The sequence below is a fragment of the Gorilla gorilla genome, chromosome 18, assembly GCF_029281585.2.
Source record: "Gorilla gorilla gorilla isolate KB3781 chromosome 18, NHGRI_mGorGor1-v2.1_pri, whole genome shotgun sequence".
Classification (NCBI taxonomy): domain Eukaryota; kingdom Metazoa; phylum Chordata; class Mammalia; order Primates; family Hominidae; genus Gorilla; species Gorilla gorilla.
Window position 1 is genome coordinate 3,793,112 of NC_073242.2, and position 17,714 is coordinate 3,810,825.

A 17,714-nucleotide genomic window follows, 5' to 3' on the forward strand; every position below is an offset into this window, starting at 1 on the left:
GGGTGCTGACCTGATGCACTCCTCAAAGCAAGATCTTCTGCCAGACCCCCAGGAAATGACTTATCAGTGATTTCTCAGGCTGTTTTCTCCTCAGTACCATCCCCCCAAAAAACATCACTTTTCATGCACAGGGATGCACCCACTGGCACTCCTGCACCTCTCACCCTTCCCCAGAAGTCCACCCCTTCCTTCCTCACCCTGCAGGAGCTGGCCGGCCTCATCACCCCAACATCTCCCCACCTCCATTCTCCAACCACAGGGGCCTTGTCTCCTCTGTCCTTTCCCCTCCCCGAGCCAAGCCTCCTCTCTCCTCCACCTCCTCCACCTAATACATATCCTTAAGTCTCACCTCCTCCAGGAAGCCCTCAGACTAACCCTGGTCCCCTTGAATGCCTCGTCCACACCTCCAGACTTCCTCAGGGCCTGTGATGAGGTCTGCACCTCTGCGTGTACTTGTGTGATGGTTAGAGGACTGCCTACCTCCCAGAGGAGGTTGAATGCTCCAGCCGCTTCCGGCTGTTGCTTTGTTTACCTGTTTAACCACTATTTACCTAGCAAGTCTTCCATCAGATAGCATTTGGAGAGCTGGGGGTGTCACAGTGAACCACGACCTCTAGGCCAGTGGGAGAGTCAGTCACACAAACTGTGAGTCCATGACTTGGGGCTTAGCCAGCACCCACCAACCCCACGGGCCACCCCACAACCCCGGGTAGAGGAGTCTGAATCTGGAGCCGACCCCAGCCCAGCCCCGTGCCTTTTGCGTCCTGCTATTTGTTCCTTCCCGGTGCCTGTCACTCAAGCACACTAGTGACTATCGCCAGAGGGAAAGGGAGCTGCAGGAAGCGAGGCTGGAGAGCAGGAGGGGCTCTGCGCAGAAATTCTTTTGAGTTCCTAGGGGCCAGGGCGTCCGGGTGCGCGCATTCCTCTCCGCCCCAGGATTGGGCGAAGCCTCCCGGCTCGCACTCGCTCGCCCGTGTGTTCCCTGATCCCGCTGGAGTCGATGCGCGTCCAGCGCGTGCCAGGCCGGGGCGGGGGTGCGGGCTGACTTTCTCCCTCACTAGGGACGCTCCGGCGCCCGAAAGGAAAGGGTGGCGCTGCGCTCCGGGGTGCAAGAGCCGACAGCGCCCGACCCCAACGGGCCGGCCCCACCAGCGCCGCTACCGCCCTGCTCCCGGGCAAGCGGGATGGGCGGGAGTGGAGTGGCGGGTGGAGGGTGGAGACGTCCTGGCCCCCGCCCCGCGTGCACCCCCAGGGGAGGCCAAGCCCGCCGCCCGGCCCCGCGCAGGCCCCGCCCGGGACTCCCCTGCGGTCCAGGCCGCGCCCCGGGCTCCGCGCCAGCCAATGAGCGCCGCCCGGCCGGGCGTGCCCCCGCGCCCCAAGCATAAACCCTGGCGCACTCGCGGCCCGGCACTCTTCTGGTCCCCACAGACTCAGAAAGAACCCACCATGGTGCTGTCTCCTGCCGACAAGACCAACGTCAAGGCCGCCTGGGGTAAGGTCGGCGCGCACGCTGGCGACTATGGTGCGGAGGCCCTGGAGAGGTGAGGCTCCCTCCCCTGCTCCGACCCGGGCTCCTCGCCCGCCCTGACCCACAGGCCACCCTCAACCGTCCTGGCCCCGGACCCAAACCCCACCCCTCACTCTGCTTCTCCCCGCAGGATGTTCCTGTCCTTCCCCACCACCAAGACCTACTTCCCGCACTTCGACCTGAGCCACGGCTCTGCCCAGGTGAAGGGCCACGGCAAGAAAGTGGCCGACGCGCTGACCAACGCCGTGGCGCACGTGGACGACATGCCCAACGCGCTGTCCGCCCTGAGCGACCTGCACGCGCACAAGCTTCGGGTGGACCCGGTCAACTTCAAGGTGAGCGGCGGGCCGGGAGCGATCTGGGTCGAGGGGCGAGATGGCGCCTTCCTCGCAGGGCAGAGGATCACGCGGGTTGCGGGAGGTGTAGCGCAGGCGGCGGCTGCGGGCCTGGGCCCTCGGCCCCACTGACCCTCTTCTCTGCACAGCTCCTAAGCCACTGCCTGCTGGTGACCCTGGCCGCCCACCTCCCCGCCGAGTTCACCCCTGCGGTGCACGCCTCCCTGGACAAGTTCCTGGCTTCTGTGAGCACCGTGCTGACCTCCAAATACCGTTAAGCTGGAGACTCGCTGGCCGTTCCTCCTGCCCGCTGGGCCTCCCAACGGGCCCTCCTCCCCTCCTTGCACCGGCCCTTCCTGGTCTTTGAATAAAGTCTGAGTGGGCGGCAGCCTGTGTGTGCCTGCGTTCTCTCTGTCCCGGAATGTGCCAGCCATCGGGGTTTTTTCCTGTTTCTGACCAAGCACCTCTCTGCAGCTGCATGGGGTTGGGGAGGGAGAACTGCAGGGAGTGTGGGAGGGGAAGCTGAGGTGGGCCTGCTCAAGAGAAGGTGCTGAACCAGCCCCAGTCCTGAGAGGTGCCAGGCCTGCAGGTAGTGGATCAGGAGCTGGGGAGGAGAGAGGCATCCAGGGTTCTACTCAGGGAGTCCCAGCATCACCACCCTCCTTTGAAATCTCCCTGGTTGAACCCAGTTAACATACGCTCTCCATCAAAACAAAACGAAACAAAACAAACTAGCAAAATAGGCTGTTACTGAGGCAAGTGCAGGTGCCAGAACATTTCTCTCATTCCCACCCCTTCCTGCCAGAGGGTAGGTGGCTGGAGTGAGGGTGCTGGCCCTACCCACGCTTCCTCTGTCATGGTGACCCTCTGAGAGCAGCCCAGTCAGTGGGGAAGGAGGAAGGGGCTGGGATGCTCACAGCCAGCAGCCCACACCTGGGGAGACTCCTCAGCAGAGCACCTTGCGGCCTTGCTCCTGCACTTCTCCTGCACTTTGTAAGGTGCAGTCAGAACTCACTGTGTGCCCAGCCCTGAGCTCCCAGCTAATTGCCCCACCCAGGGCCTCTGGGACCTCCTGGTGCTTCTGCTTCCTGTGCTGCCAGCAACTTCTGGAAAGGTCCCTGTCCCCGGTGCTGAAGTCCTGGAATCCATGCTGGGAAGTCGCACAGCCCATCTGGCTCTCAGCCAGCCTAGGAACACGAGCAGCACTTCCAGCCCAGCCCCTGCCCCACAGCAAGCCTCCTCCTCCACACTGACAGTACTGGATTGAGCTTTGGGGAGGGTGGAGAGGACCCTGTCACCGCTTTTCTTCTGGACATGGACCTCTCTGAATTGTTGGGGAGTTCCCTCCCCTCTCCACCACCCACTCTTCCTGTGCCTCACAGCCCAGAGCATTGTTATTTCAGCATAAACACTTAAAAAATAAACTAAAATCCGACAGGTACGGTGGCTCACACCTGTAATCCCAGCACTTTGGGAGGCTGAGGCGGGAGGATCACCTGAGGTCGGGAGTTCGAGACCAGCCTGACCAATATGGAGAAATCCCATCTATACTAAAAATACAAAATCAGCCGGGCATGGTGGCCCATGCCTGTAAACCCACCTACTCGGGAGGCTGAGGCAGGAGAATCATTTTAACCCAGGAGGCAGAGGTTGCAGTGAGCTGAGATCACACCATTGCACTCCAGCCTGTACAACAACAGTGAAACTCCGCCTCAAAAAAGAAAAAGCCCCCACATCTTATCTTTTTTTTTTTTCCTTCAGGCTGTGGGCAGAGTCAGAAGAGGGTGGCAGACAGGGAGGGGAAATGAGAAGATCCAATGGGGGAAGCATTGCTAAGCTGGTCGGAGCTACTTCCTTCTCTGCCCAAGGCAGCTTACCCTGGCTTGCTCCTGGACACCCAGGGCAGGGCCTGAGTAAGGGCCTGGTGAGACAGGGCAGGGAGCAGGCTGAAGGGTGCTGACCTGATGCACTCCTCAAAGCAAGATCTTCTGCCAGACCCCCAGGAAATGACTTATCAGTGATTTCTCAGGCTGTTTTCTCCTCAGTACCATCCCCCCAAAAAACATCACTTTTCATGCACAGGGATGCACCCACTGGCACTCCTGCACCTCTCACCCTTCCCCAGAAGTCCACCCCTTCCTTCCTCACCCTGCAGGAGCTGGCCGGCCTCATCACCCCAACATCTCCCCACCTCCATTCTCCAACCACAGGGGCCTTGTCTCCTCTGTCCTTTCCCCTCCCCGAGCCAAGCCTCCTCTCTCCTCCACCTCCTCCACCTAATACATATCCTTAAGTCTCACCTCCTCCAGGAAGCCCTCAGACTAACCCTGGTCCCCTTGAATGCCTCGTCCACACCTCCAGACTTCCTCAGGGCCTGTGATGAGGTCTGCACCTCTGTGTGTACTTGTGTGATGGTTAGAGGACTGCCTACCTCCCAGAGGAGGTTGAATGCTCCAGCCGCTTCCGGCTGTTGCTTTGTTTACCTGTTTAACCACTATTTACCTAGCAAGTCTTCCATCAGATAGCATTTGGAGAGCTGGGGGTGTCACAGTGAACCACGACCTCTAGGCCAGTGGGAGAGTCAGTCACACAAACTGTGAGTCCATGACTTGGGGCTTAGCCAGCACCCACCACCCCCACGCGCCACCCCACAACCCCGGGTAGAGGAGTCTGAATCTGGAGCCGCCCCCAGCCCAGCCCCGTGCCTTTTGAGTCCTGCTATTTGTTCCTTCCCGGTGCCTGTCACTCAAGCACACTAGTGACTATCGCCAGAGGGAAAGGGAGCTGCAGGAAGCGAGGCTGGAGAGCAGGAGGGGCTCTGCGCAGAAATTCTTTTGAGTTCCTAGGGGCCAGGGCGTCCGGGTGCGCGCATTCCTCTCCGCCCCAGGATTGGGCGAAGCCTCCCGGCTCGCACTCGCTCGCCCGTGTGTTCCCTGATCCCGCTGGAGTCGATGCGCGTCCAGCGCGTGCCAGGCCGGGGCGGGGGTGCGGGCTGACTTTCTCCCTCACTAGGGACGCTCCGGCGCCCGAAAGGAAAGGGTGGCGCTGCGCTCCGGGGTGCAAGAGCCGACAGCGCCCGACCCCAACGGGCCGGCCCCACCAGCGCCGCTACCGCCCTGCTCCCGGGCAAGCGGGATGGGCGGGAGTGGAGTGGCGGGTGGAGGGTGGAGACGTCCTGGCCCCCGCCCCGCGTGCACCCCCAGCGGAGGCCAAGCTCGCCGCCCGGCCCCGCGCAAGCCCTGCTGGGGACTCTCCTGCGGTCCAGGCTGCGCCCCGGGCTCCGCGCCAGCGGATGAACACCGCCCGGCCGGGCGTGCCCCCGCGCCCCAAGCATAAACCCCGGCGCGCTCGCGGCCCGGCACTCTTCTGGTCCCCACAGACTCAGAAAGAACCCACCATGGTGCTGTCTCCTGCCGACAAGACCAACGTCAAGGAGATCTTAGGCCCCTGGGTTAAGGCCCTCCCGTACGCTGGCGACCATATTGCGGAGGCCCTGGAGAGGTGAGGCTCCCTCCCCTGCTCCGACCCGGGCTCCTCGCCCGCCCTGACCCACAGGCCACCCTCAACCGTCCTGGCCCCGGACCCAAACCCCACCCCTCACTCTGCTTCTCCCCGCAGGATGTTCCTGTCCTTCCCCACCACCAAGACCTACTTCCCGCACTTCGACCTGAGCCACGGCTCTGCCCAGGTGAAGGGCCACGGCAAGAAGGTGGCCAAGGCGCTGACCAACGCCGTGGAGCACCTGGACGACATGCCCAACGCGCTGTCCGCCCTGAGCGACCTGCACGCGCACAAGCTTCGGGTGGACCCGGTCAACTTCAAGGTGAGCGGCGGGCCGGGAGCGATCTGGGTCGAGGGGCGAGATGGCGCCTTCCTCGCAGGGCAGAGGATCACGCGGGTTGCGGGAGGTGTAGCGCAGGCGGCGGCGGCGGGCCCTGGGCCCTCGGCCTCACTGACCCTCTTCTCTGCACAGCTCCTAAACCACTGCCTGCTGGTGACCCTGGCCGCCAACTTCCCCTCCCAGTTCACCCCTGCGGTGCACGCTTCCGTCGACAAGTTCCTGGCTTCTGTGAGCACCGTGCTGACCTCCAAATACCGTTAATCTGGAGCCTCGGTGGCCATGCTTCTTGCCCCTTGGGCCTCCCGCCAGGCCCTCCTCCCCTTCCTGCACCCGTACCCCCCTGGTCTTTGAATGAAGTCTGAGTGGGCGGCAGCCTGTGTGTGCCTGAGTTTCTTCCCTCAGCAAACGTGCCAGGCATGGGCGTGGACAGCAGCTGGCTGTCCACACATGGCTAGGACACACATGGCTGGGACACACATGGCTAGGACCTGTCTGCAGCTGGATAGAGTAGGAAAAGGCAGGGGCGGGAGGAGGGGATGGAGGAGGGAAAGTTGAGCCACCGCGAAGTCCAGCTGGAAAAACGCTGGACCCTAGAGTGCTTTGAGGATGCATTTGCTCTTTCCCGAGTTTTATTCCCAGGCGTTTCAGATTCAATGCAGGTTTGCTGAAATAATGAATTTATCCATCTTTACGTTTCTGGGCACTCTTGTGCCATGAACTGGCTGGCTTTCTGCCTGGGACCTCACTGGTTTCCCAGAGGTCCTCCCAGATATGGGTGGTGGGTAGGTCAGAGAAATCCCACTCCAGCGCGGCTGCATTGATCCCCCATCGTTCCCACTAGTCTCCGTAAAACCTCCCAGATACAGGCACAGTCTAGATGAAATCGGGGGTGAGGGGTGCAACTGCAGGCCCCAGATAATTCAACAGGGGCTCTACTTTCAGCCCCAGGTCACCCCAGAATGCTCAAACTCCAGACACTGATGCCCTCGGGCTGTCAAGATCAGGAAGTTGTCTCTGGGCCCAGCTCAGGGCCCAGCTCAGCACCCACTCAGCTCCCCTGAGGCTGGGGAGCCTGTCCCATTGTGACTGGAGAGGAGAGCGGGGCCACAGAGGCCTGGCTAGAAGGTCCCTTCTCCCTGGTGTGTGTTTTCTCTGTGCTGAGCAGCCTTGCAGTGCCTGGGGTATCAGAGAGAGGGTTCCCGGACCTGGTAGCCATAAAGCCCTGGCCCTCAACTGATAGGAATATCTTTTCTTCCCTGAGCCCATGAATCACCCTTGGTAAATACCTATGGCAGGCCCTCTGCCTGCGTTTGTGATGTCCTTCCCGCAGCCTGTGGGTACAGTATCAACTGTCAGGAAGATGGTATCTTCGTTATTTCATCAGGAAGAATGGAGGTCTACCTAAAGGTCTACCTAAAGGTAGAAATATGTCAAATGTACAGCAGTGGGCTGGTTGGAGTGCAGCGGTTTTTACAATTAATTGATCAGAACCAGTTATAAATTTATCATTTCCTTCTCCACTCCTGCTGCTTCAGTTGACTAAGCCTAAGAAAAAATTATAAAAATTGGCCGGGCGCGGTGGCTCACACCTGTAATTGCAGCACTTTGGGAGGCCGAGGCAGGTGGATCACCTGAAGTCAGGGGTTCGAGACCAGCCTAGCCAACATGGTGAAACCCTGTCTCTACTAAAAAGACAAAAATTGTCCGGGTGCGATGACTCACGCCTGTAAACCTGGCACTTTGGGAGGCGGAGGTTGCAGTGAGTCAAGATCGCACCATTGTACTCCAGCTTGGGCAAAAAGAGCGAAACTCTGTCTCAAAAAAAAAATTAAATTAAATTAAATTAAATTAAATTAAAAAATTAGCACAGTGGCTGGGCGCAGTGGCTCACGCCTGTAATCCCAGCACTTTGGGAAGCCAAGGTGGGCAGATCACAAGGTCAGGAATTCGAGACCAGCCTGGCCAATACGGTGAAACCCCATCTCTACTAAAAATACAAAAAATTAGCCGGGTGTGGTGGCGCACGCCTGTAATCCCAGCTACTCGGGAGGCTGAGGTAGAAGAATCACTTGAACCCAGGAGGCAGAGGTTGCAGTGACCCGAGATCACACCATTGCACTCTAGCCTGGGCAACAAGAGCAAAACTCCATCTCAAAAAAAATTATAAAAATTATACATCAGTAGATGAATGTGTAAATAAAATGTGGTGGCCTACACACACAATGGAATATTATTTGGCCATAAAAAGAAATGAAGCCCTGATAGGATGTAGCTGCACCTTGAAAATATTTGACAAGTAAAAGAAGCCGGACACCAAAGGTCACAAACTGCATGACCCCATCTATATGCAATATCCGCTACAGCCAAATCCATAGGGACCAAAAGCGGATTAGTGGCTGCCGGGGCCAGAGTTACTGTTAATGAGTACCGAGGTGGCAATTGGGATGATGAAAAAGTTATGACCTAGATAGTGGTGATGGCTGCATAACACTAAATGTTCTTAATATCACCAAATTTTATACCTGAAAAATGGCTACAATGGTAATTTATGACTATTTTATCACTTTTTTTAAAACAAAAAAGATATAAGGGGTACAGCAGAGTGAGTGCTGCATAAGCATTTACTATTATTCTTGGGTTACATCCCAGGCACTCAATAAATGTTCATTGCCCTGAAGAAACACCTGCTACGAGTCAGGCACCTGACAGCTGTTATCCGTTTCCCACAATCTGAGAAGAAATTGTCACCCTCGTTTTATATAATAAATGAGAAAACAGACTCGGGCAAGTGTCACAATAGAATCAAGAGGCAGAATAAACTGACTTCCAATGCCAAATCCATGCCGAAATTCAGTGCTATAATAATATACATGGCCGGGCGCGGTGGTTCACGCCTGTAATCCCAGAACTTTGGGAGGCTGAGGCGGGAGGATCGCCTGAGGTCGGGAGTTTGAGATCAGCCTAACACGGTGAAACCCTGTCTCTACTAAAAATACAAAATTGGCATGGTGGCATGCACCTGTAATCCCAGTTACTCGGGAGGCTGAGGCAGGAGAATCGTTTGAACCCGGGAGGCGGAGGTTGCAGTGAGCCGGAATGGCGCCACTGCACTCACCGCACACGGCCAATTTTTGTGTTTTTAGTAGAGACTAAAAACCATATGGTGAACACCTAAGACGGGGGGCCTTGGATGCAGGGCGATTCAGAGGGCCCCGGTCGGAGCCGTCGGAGATTGAGCGCGCGCGGTCCCGGGATCTCGGACGAGGCCCTGGACCCCAGAGCGGCGAAGCTGCGGCGCGGCGCCCCCTGGAGGCCGCGGGACCCCTGGCCGGTCTGCGCAGGCGCAGCGGGGGCCCAGGGCGCGGCGGGTTCCAGCGCGGGGATGGCGCTGTCCGCGGAGGACCGGGCGCTGGTGCGCGCCCTGTGGAAGAAGCTGGGCAGCAACGTCGGCGTCTACACGACAGAGGCCCTGGAGAGGTAGCGCGAGGCTGGGCGCCCCCGCCCCCAGGGGCCCTCCCTCCCCAAGTACCCCGGACGCGCCTCACCCACGTTCCTCTCGCAGGACCTTCCTGGCTTTCCCCGCCACGAAGACCTACTTCTCCCACCTGGACCTGAGCCCCGGCTCCTCACAGGTCAGAGCCCACGGCCAGAAGGTGGCGGACGCGCTGAGCCTCGCCGTGGAGCGCCTGGACGACCTACCCCACGCGCTGTCCGCGCTGAGCCGCCTGCACGCGTGCCAGCTGCGAGTGGACCCGGCCAGCTTCCAGGTGAGCGGCTGCCGTGCTGGGCCCCTGTCCCCGGGAGGGCCTCGGCGGGGCGGGTGCGGGGGGCGTGCGGGGCGGGTGCAGGCGAGTGAGCCTTGAGCGCTCGCCGCAGCTCCTGGGCCACTGCCTGCTGGTAACCCTCGCCCGGCACTACCCCGGAGACTTCAGCCCCGCGCTGCAGGCGTCGCTGGACAAGTTCCTGAGCCACGTGATCTCGGCGCTGGTTTCCGAGTACCGCTGAACTGTGGGTGGGTGGCCGCGGGACCCCCAGGAGACCTTCCCCGTGTTTGAGTAAAGCCTCCCCAAGGAGCAGCCTTCTTGCCGTGCTCTCTCGAGGGCAGGACGCGAGAGGAAGGCGCCGCCCCTCCCCAAGGAAAGACGAGGGCCTGGGGCGCACCCCCAGTGCCCAGATCCAGGCGCGCCTCTTTCCACCCCTAGCAGGTTTGGGGCCTCGGCCACCGGGGCACCGAACTGCGTGCGGCCTGACCCTCCCGAATGGGGTGGTAGGTGGGGGCCGCGGGACGCCCCGGGCGGCGGGCTGCGAGGACGGCCGACTCTGCCCATCCCGAGGGCGGCTGGCTTCGTCCTCCCCACTCTGGGCCAAGCACGCGGCCCGGACCCACCGCGGGAACTCCGCACCTGCAGCCTGAACGCACGCGGGCGGCGTAAAGGCCCAGGGCTGACTCGGAGCAGGTTAGGGAACAGCGCCCCCTCCCGGCGCGAGCCGGTACCTGCGCAGCGCCCAGCCTCCACGGCTGTGGCCTGGAATTGGGGACCTGGGGTGCCGGGGGGTTGTGGTGAGGGAGGTGGGACCAGCCCCAGCACCTAGCCACGTAGCTGGCGAGGTGGACCAGGAACCGACCCAGACCCCTGCCGTCACCCGACACCACTACGGAGAGTGAAGCTTTTTTATATTTGTCCACATAAAACCAGTCACGGTCATAGTAGAACTTCCGAAAACAAGGCTTGCTGCACCTTCCTGTGTATCCCAGGTCCAGCACATCCTTCAGCTGCCGCCTGACACGCGGCAAACTGTGTCATGTGTAAACAAGAACAGGACATGGCTGTCACATCCAAGAGCACATGTGTTAACACAGACATGCCACACACACACACACACACACACACACACACGGGGTAGAGACAGGCCCCATCCAGACCCCTAACATTTAATGCGTAGCTGTTCCAGTCTTCTAGGCACATGTAGAGATGCTTTTCCTCAGACATGGTATTCTCAAGGTGACACTGAGGAAAAGTGGACAGGCTGGGCGTGGTGGCTCACGCCTGTAATCCCAGCACTCCGGGAGGCCGAGGCGGGCAGATCACGAGGTCAAGAGATCGAGACCATCCTGGCTAACACTGTGAAACCCCGTCTCTACTAAAAATACAAAAAATTAGCTGGGCGTGGTGGCGGGCGCCTGTAATCCCAACTTCAAGAGGCTGAGGCAGGAGGATGGCTTGAACCCGGGAGGCAGAGGTTGCAGTGAGCCGAGATCACACCATTGCACTCCAGCCTGAGCGACAGAGCGAGACTCCGTCTCAAAAAAAAAACGGGGGGGGGGGGGGCAAGAGCCAGAGAAAATATTTGATACACGTGGCAGATAAAGGTCATTATCTCTACTACATTAGATCTCCGGGCAGGGCATGGTGGCTCACGCCTGTAATCCCAGCACTTTGGGAAGCAGAGGCGGGTGGATCACCTGAGGTCAGGAGTTTGAGACCAGCCTGGCCAACATGGTGAAACCATCTCTACTGAAAATACAAAAATTAGCAGGCATGGTGGCGGGCGCCTGTAATCCCAGCTATTTCGGAGGCTGAGGCAGGAGAATCACTTAAACCAGGGAGGCGGAGGTTACAGTGAGCTGAGATCGAGCCACTGCACTCCAGCCTGGGTGACAAAGCGAGACTCCATCTCAAAAAAAGAGACAGATCTCCAAATAATCTTCCTTCTGGCCCTATACTCCCTACCCCTTTCTAGTCAGTCAACCTAACAGAAAAATAAGCCAGAAGATAGGCAACTCAGATGGACCAAGGGCCAATGGACATTTGCAGTGATGTTCAAAGACATGCACCTGGCTGGGCACACGGTCACACGGTGGCTCACACCTGTACTCCCAGCACTTGGAGAGGCTGTGGGAAGACTGCTTCAGCCCAGGAGTTTGAGACCAGCCTGGGCAATATAGGGAGACCCTGTCTCTACAAAAAATTACAAATAAGCCAGGCGTGGCGGCGTGTGCCTGTAGTCCCAGCTATTCAGGACACTGAGGTGGGAGAATCACTTAAGCAGGGCAGGTAAGGCTGCAGTGAGCTGTGATCGTGCCCCTGCACTCCAGCCTGGGTGACAGAGTGAGACCCCGTCTCCAAAAAAAAAAAAAAAAAAATGGGCGTGGTGGCTCACACCTGTAATCCCAGTACTTTGGGAGGGTGAGGTGGGTGGATGACAAGGTCAGGAAGAGACTATCCTGGACAACATGGTGGAACCCCGTCTCTACTAAAAATACAAAAATTCACTGGGCGTGGCAACGTGTGCCATAATCCCAGCTACTCCGGAGCCTGAGGCAGGAGAATCACTTGAATTGGGAGGTGAAGTTTGCAGTGAGCCGAGACCCCACCACTGCACTACAGCCTGGTGACAGAGCTAGACTCTGTCTCAAAGAAAAAAAAAAAGGAAAATAAAAAATATGATGTACAACCAATATATTCATAAACAGGAGACGTATTAAATTATGGTAGAGTCACCAGGGAATGCTGTGTACCCATCACAGAGAATCAGTCTGAGCACAGACATGGAGCAATGGCAGGACCTTCACATAACAGATCATGCCACAGCTAGTATGTAAAGCGTAAATCCATGTTTATATTAACATAACCACGATACAACTTGACAATACATACCAAACACTGGCAGCAGTCTTGCATGGGTGTGGGACTACAGGGATAGAGAAGGCAACTGTTACCACTTGATATAATCCCAGAAAAGGAACGCAGTTGGGGGGTGAGTGATTTTTCTTTTTTGAGACGGAGTCTTGCTCTATCGCCCAGGCTAGAGTGCAGTGGCGCAATCTCGGCTCACCGCAAGCTCCGCCTCCTGGGTTCACTCCACTCTCCCGCTTCAGCCTGTAGCTGGGACTACAGGCGCCCGCCACCATGCCCAGCTAATTTTTTGTATTTTTATTAGAGACGGGGTTTCACCATTCACAGGATGGTCTCGATCTCCTGACCTCAGATGATCCTCCCGCCTTGGCCTCCCCAAGTGCTGGGATTACAGGCATGAGCCACCGCGCCTGGCCACATCATGTTGCTTTTCTGTCTTTATTTTTGGGTGATCCTAACCACCTCTCCCCTCAGGCCTTGGGCCCCTGTACTGGCTCCAGGGCTTTGCCTGCTCTGGGCCACCATTTCCAACCTCAGCAGAGAGGCTGCAGTTTCATTTCTGCGTAACTAAAAATACTGAATAACATTTTCAAATCTTAAAAAATTTAAAGTCTGGCCAGGCGTGGTGGCTCACGCCTGTAATCCCAGCACTTTGGGAGGCCGAGACGGGCGGATCACGAGGTCAGGAGATCGAGACCATCCTGGCTAACATGGTGAAACCCTGTCTCTACTAAAAATACAAAAAATTAGCCGGGTATGGTGGCGGGCGCCTGTAGTCCCAGCTAATTGGGAGGCTGAGGCAGGAGAATGGCGTGAACCCGGGAGGCGGAGCTTGCAGTGAGCCAAGATCGCGCCACTGCACTCCAGCCTGGGCAACAGACCGAGACTCTGTCTCAAAAAAAACACCCGGCACGGTGGCTCACGCCTGTAATCCCACCACTTTGGGAGGCTGAGGCGGGCTGATCATGATGTCAGGAGATCTAGACCATCCTGGCCAACATGTTGAAACCCCGTTTCTACTAAAAATATAAAAACTAACTGGGCATGGTGGTGCATGCCTGTACTCCCAGCTACTCGGGAGGCTGAGGCAGGAGAATCACGTGAACCAGAGAGTCGGAGGTTGGAGTGAGCTGAGATTGCACCACTGCAGTCCAGCCTTGCCACAGAGCGAGACTGTCTCAAACAAAAAAAAGAAAAAACCTGGCCCCTAGCCCACCCATGAGCGCCCCTCTTGGATCCACGTTCTAGTTTCTGTCCTTGGGGTAGCTCGAGTCAGTCTCACCTCAATCATCCTGTGTGCTCCCAGAGCACAGGACCTGCGGCTGCTGCAACTTTGCACACAGAGCAAGCACTTGGAGCCCAGGAGGCTCAGGGGCCCTGAGGAAGCACCAGGCTCTCAGACTCCTGTGACTAGGTGTGGACACCCTCTTGGGCCTGGGATTACATCTGGAGCATCACTGAAGTTGGAAGAGCCAGACCCCATCCTCCCTGGAGATGTAGAGGTTGGAGGGAGCTGGCCCTGGCTCAAGGGCTCAGCCCACTTGGTACAGAACCCACCCAGAGGTGCAGATCTAGGGGAGCAGCTGTGGGCCCTCCACACTGTTGGGGAGACTCATATGCCCACTCAAGTCCAGGGGAATTTGCACTCCGCCTTTTTTTTTTTTTTTTTTTGAGATGGAGTCTTGCTGTCACCCAGGCTGGAGTGCAGTGGTGCAATCTTAACTCGCTGCAATCTCCACCTCCCGGGTTCAAGCGAATCTCCTGCCTCGGCCTCCTGAGTAGCTGGGATTACAGGCGCCCACCACGCCTGGCTCATTTTTATATTTTTAGGAGACGGGGTTTCACCATGTTGGCCAGGATGGTCTCCATCTCTTAACCTCGTGATCCACCTGCCTTGGCCTCCCAAAGTGCTGGGATTGCAGATGTAAGCCACCACGCCCGGCCGTACTCTGCCTTTTCTATTTTATTTTATTTTTTTTATTTTTCTGAGACAAGAGTCTGGCTCTGTCGCCCAGGCTGGAGTGCAGTGGCGCGATCTCGGCTCACTGCAAGCTCCGCCTCCCGGGTTCACGCCATTCTCCTGCCTCAGCCTCCCAAGTAGCTCGTACTCCGCCTTTTCAAAGCCACCCCTTTACAGGTGGTGGTGAAGGCTGCACAACAATGTAGATACACGTCATGCCACTGAACTGTACACTGAAAAACTGTTACAACAGCACGTTTTGTGTGCACTTTACTATAATAAAAAATGTTCCATCCTGGCCGGGCGCGGTGGCTCACGCCTATAATCCCAGCACTTTGGGAGGCCGAGGCGGGCGGATCATAAGGTCACGAGATTGAGACCATCCTGGCTAACACAGTGAAACCCCGTCTCTACTAAAAAAATACAAAAAAAAATTAGCCAGGCGTGACGGTGGGCGCCTGTAGTCCCAGCTACTCGGGAGGCTGAGGCAGGAGAATGGCGTGAACCAGGGAGGCGGAGCTTGCAGTGAGCCGAGTTTGCGCCACTGCATTCTAGCCTGGGCAACAGAGCGAGACTCCATCTCAAAAAAAAAAAAAAAAGGAAAAGTTCCATCCTGGCCAACGTGGCTCTGACTCCAGGCTGCCACCCCTCCCCCAAAGGATGCCACCCCAGATAGGGGTCCTCGGCCTGCTCCAGCACCTGCCTGTCCCATGACGGCTGCACACTGGGGTAGGAAACGGCCTCCGCATCCTCCTCTCCTCCCCCCAGGACTACCCTTAACCCACTCAGGGCTTCGGTCAAGGCCCATGTGCTCCCCAAGCCCAAGGGGACCCTGTGCAGGAGGCAAAGGTGGCACCAGGCACAGCCTGTCCAGCTAGTTTGGCGTCGACAGCACCCACCAAACAGAGCCATTTACCTTTAAAAAAATCACTGCCAGCTGTGGTGACTCACACCTGTAATCCTAGTGCTTTGAGAGGCTGAGGTGGGAAGACTGCTTGAGCCCAGGAGTTCCCAAGAATATCCTGAGCAATATAGTGAGACCTGTCTCTACAAAAACATAAAAAATTAGCCAAGTGTGGTAGTGCACGCCTATGTCCCAGCTACTTGGAGGCTGGGGCAGGAGGATCACTTGAGTCCAGGAGTTCAAGGCTGCAGTAAGCCATGACTACACCACTGCACTCCAGCATGGGTGACAAAGCAAGCATCGTCTCAAAAAAATAAATAAATAATTTTGGCCAGGTGCAGTGGCTTACGCCTGTGATCCCAGCACTTCGGGAGGACAAGGCGGGTGGATCACGAGGTCAGGAGTCCAAGACCAGCCTGGCCAAGATGGTGAAACCTTGTCTCTACTAAAAATACAACAATTAGCCGGGCATGGTGGCGGGCCCCTGTATTCCCAGCTAGTCGGGAGGCTGAGGCAGAGGTTGCAGTGAGCCGAGACTGCATCCCCGCGCTCTAGTCTAGGAGACAGAGCGAGACTCCATCTCAAAAAAAAAAAAAAAAAAAAAAAAAATTTTTTTAATCGCCAAATGTTCTGGAGAGGCCCCTTCTCTTCTGTTCTCTTCCAGCCTGGGCTGCAGGCCAAGGTGGTCCCTGTGGGTGGAGACAAGGGCCTGTTCCACCTGACACTACAGACTCCTTCACATGGGAGGGATACACTTCCAGACCCCTATATCTCCCAGTAGCCATCTTCAGCGAGATTTACTGCTACTGCGGTGGAAAGGAAGGACTCGCCGTACTGGGTGAAAAAAGTGAAAACATGGGTCTATCGCAGACTCTGACAGCAGAACCTGGCGTGGGTTATTTCGGAGGAGGGAGAAAGGAAGAGCTGTTGTGGGTGGTATCAGCAAAACTGCACCTGGGGCATGAAGCTCAGTTTGGTCAGCACCACCGGGCAGGTGTACAAAGAGCCCACCCGACTGTCCCTGCACGATGGAGAGGCAGGAGCTCCTCTCCCCGCACGGACGGTGCCCTGCACGGCTGCACTGTCCCTGCACGGTAGAGAGGCAGGAGCTCCTCTCCCTGCACGGACGGTGCCCTGCACGGCTGCACTGTCCCTGCACGGTAGAGAGGCAGGAGCTCCTCTCCCCGCACGGACGGTGCCCTGCACGGCTGCACTGTCCCTGCACAGTAGAGAAGCAGGAGCTCCTCTCCCCGCACGGACGGTGCCCTGCACGGCTGCACTGTCCCTGCACGGTAGAGAAGCAGGAGCTCCTCTCCCTGCACGGACGGTGCCCTGGAGGCTACCAGGGATGGCCAAGGACACTGATGCTGCATCCCAGGGGGACCTGTCCTTCAGCTGTAATCAGCAGACACAGGGGACAGGATGTGGGTACTGAAGGCCAGGGGCACAGCACCTTTTCTGTAAACCCCACACCCTGACCCCACCCCCCTCCAAAAAAAAAGGGAAAAACAACTATTTGTCTACACATACAAAGTTATGCCTAGATGGAAAAAGATCCAAACGATTCACAGTGGTAACGGCTCTGAGGGTGACGCTGTCTGCTTAAGGCCCAGGGAAACCCAGGGTGCAAACCAACACTCATCACCCAGGCAGCCACAGCCATGACCACAACGTGGGCTTGGGAACAGGGAGCCCAGACCCAACCACTCCCTCCTAGAAGACGAAGAGGAAAGCACATATGCTGAATAAGTACCCAGAGTCCCACGTGCAGGAAAAGGTGCAGGTAAGGAATACTGACACGGGAGGAATACGGACACGGGGGGAACAGCGACACGGGGGGAATACTGACATGGGGGGAATACGGACACGGGAACAGCGACACGGGAGGAACAGTGACACGGGGGGAACACTGACACGGGAGGAACAGCGACACAGGGGGAACACCAACATGGGGGGAACAGCGACACGGGGGGGAATACGGACAAGGGAGAACAGCGACACGGGAGGAACAGTGACACGGGGGGAACAGCGACACGGGGGGAACACCGACATGGGGTGAAGAGCGACACGGGGGGAACATCGACACGGGGGGAACACCGACACGGGAGGAAGAGCGACACGGGGGGAACACCGACACGGGAGGAACAGCGACACGGGAGGAATACCGACACGGGAGGAACAGCAACACGCAGGGAATACCAACATGGGTGATGCCTGCAAAGCACAGCATCAATCCCAAGTGACTCCTTTACAGGGCGGCCCCTTCCACCCTCCTTTCCTTGGAGACAGTTGGCTGGGCTAGACCTGTGTCACGGGCTGGCAGAGCAGCCCACCTACCCATCTGTCCTCCTGGAGGGGACAGCCTGTGGCAGAAGAGCCCAGAGCAGGGCCACCAGCTACACTGTGATACCGGTGGCAAAAAGACCCAGACCACAGCGCCCGTGTGCGCCCACTGAGCCAACCAGCTCAAGGGTGGCATCTGTACCCCTGCAGAAACAGAGCGGATGA

At 57.6% G+C, this 17,714-nt stretch overlaps 3 protein-coding genes across 3 annotated transcripts; all 3 read left to right on the forward strand.

Moving 5' to 3' along the window:
- Window positions 1-1,326: 1,326 nt before the first annotated feature.
- On the forward strand, window positions 1,327-2,251 carry LOC134757486 (hemoglobin subunit alpha-like). Its single transcript, XM_063699834.1, has 3 exons — window positions 1,327-1,541; window positions 1,659-1,863; window positions 2,013-2,251. Exons 1-3 carry the CDS (start codon window positions 1,342-1,344, stop codon window positions 2,139-2,141), a joined length of 534 nt encoding a protein of 177 aa, XP_063555904.1. The 5' UTR covers window positions 1,327-1,341; the 3' UTR covers window positions 2,142-2,251.
- A 2,560-nt stretch (window positions 2,252-4,811) lies between these two features.
- Window positions 4,812-6,075, forward strand: LOC101146261 (hemoglobin subunit alpha-3). Its single transcript, XM_004056858.5, has 3 exons — window positions 4,812-5,364; window positions 5,482-5,686; window positions 5,837-6,075. The coding sequence occupies exons 1-3, from the start codon at window positions 5,156-5,158 to the stop codon at window positions 5,963-5,965; spliced, it is 543 nt and encodes a 180-aa protein (XP_004056906.4). The 5' UTR covers window positions 4,812-5,155; the 3' UTR covers window positions 5,966-6,075.
- Window positions 6,076-9,024: 2,949 nt separating this feature from the next.
- HBQ1 (hemoglobin subunit theta 1) lies at window positions 9,025-9,776 on the forward strand. Its single transcript, XM_004056857.5, has 3 exons — window positions 9,025-9,181; window positions 9,267-9,471; window positions 9,581-9,776. The coding sequence occupies exons 1-3, from the start codon at window positions 9,087-9,089 to the stop codon at window positions 9,707-9,709; spliced, it is 429 nt and encodes a 142-aa protein (XP_004056905.1). The 5' UTR covers window positions 9,025-9,086; the 3' UTR covers window positions 9,710-9,776.
- Window positions 9,777-17,714: the final 7,938 nt, after the last annotated feature.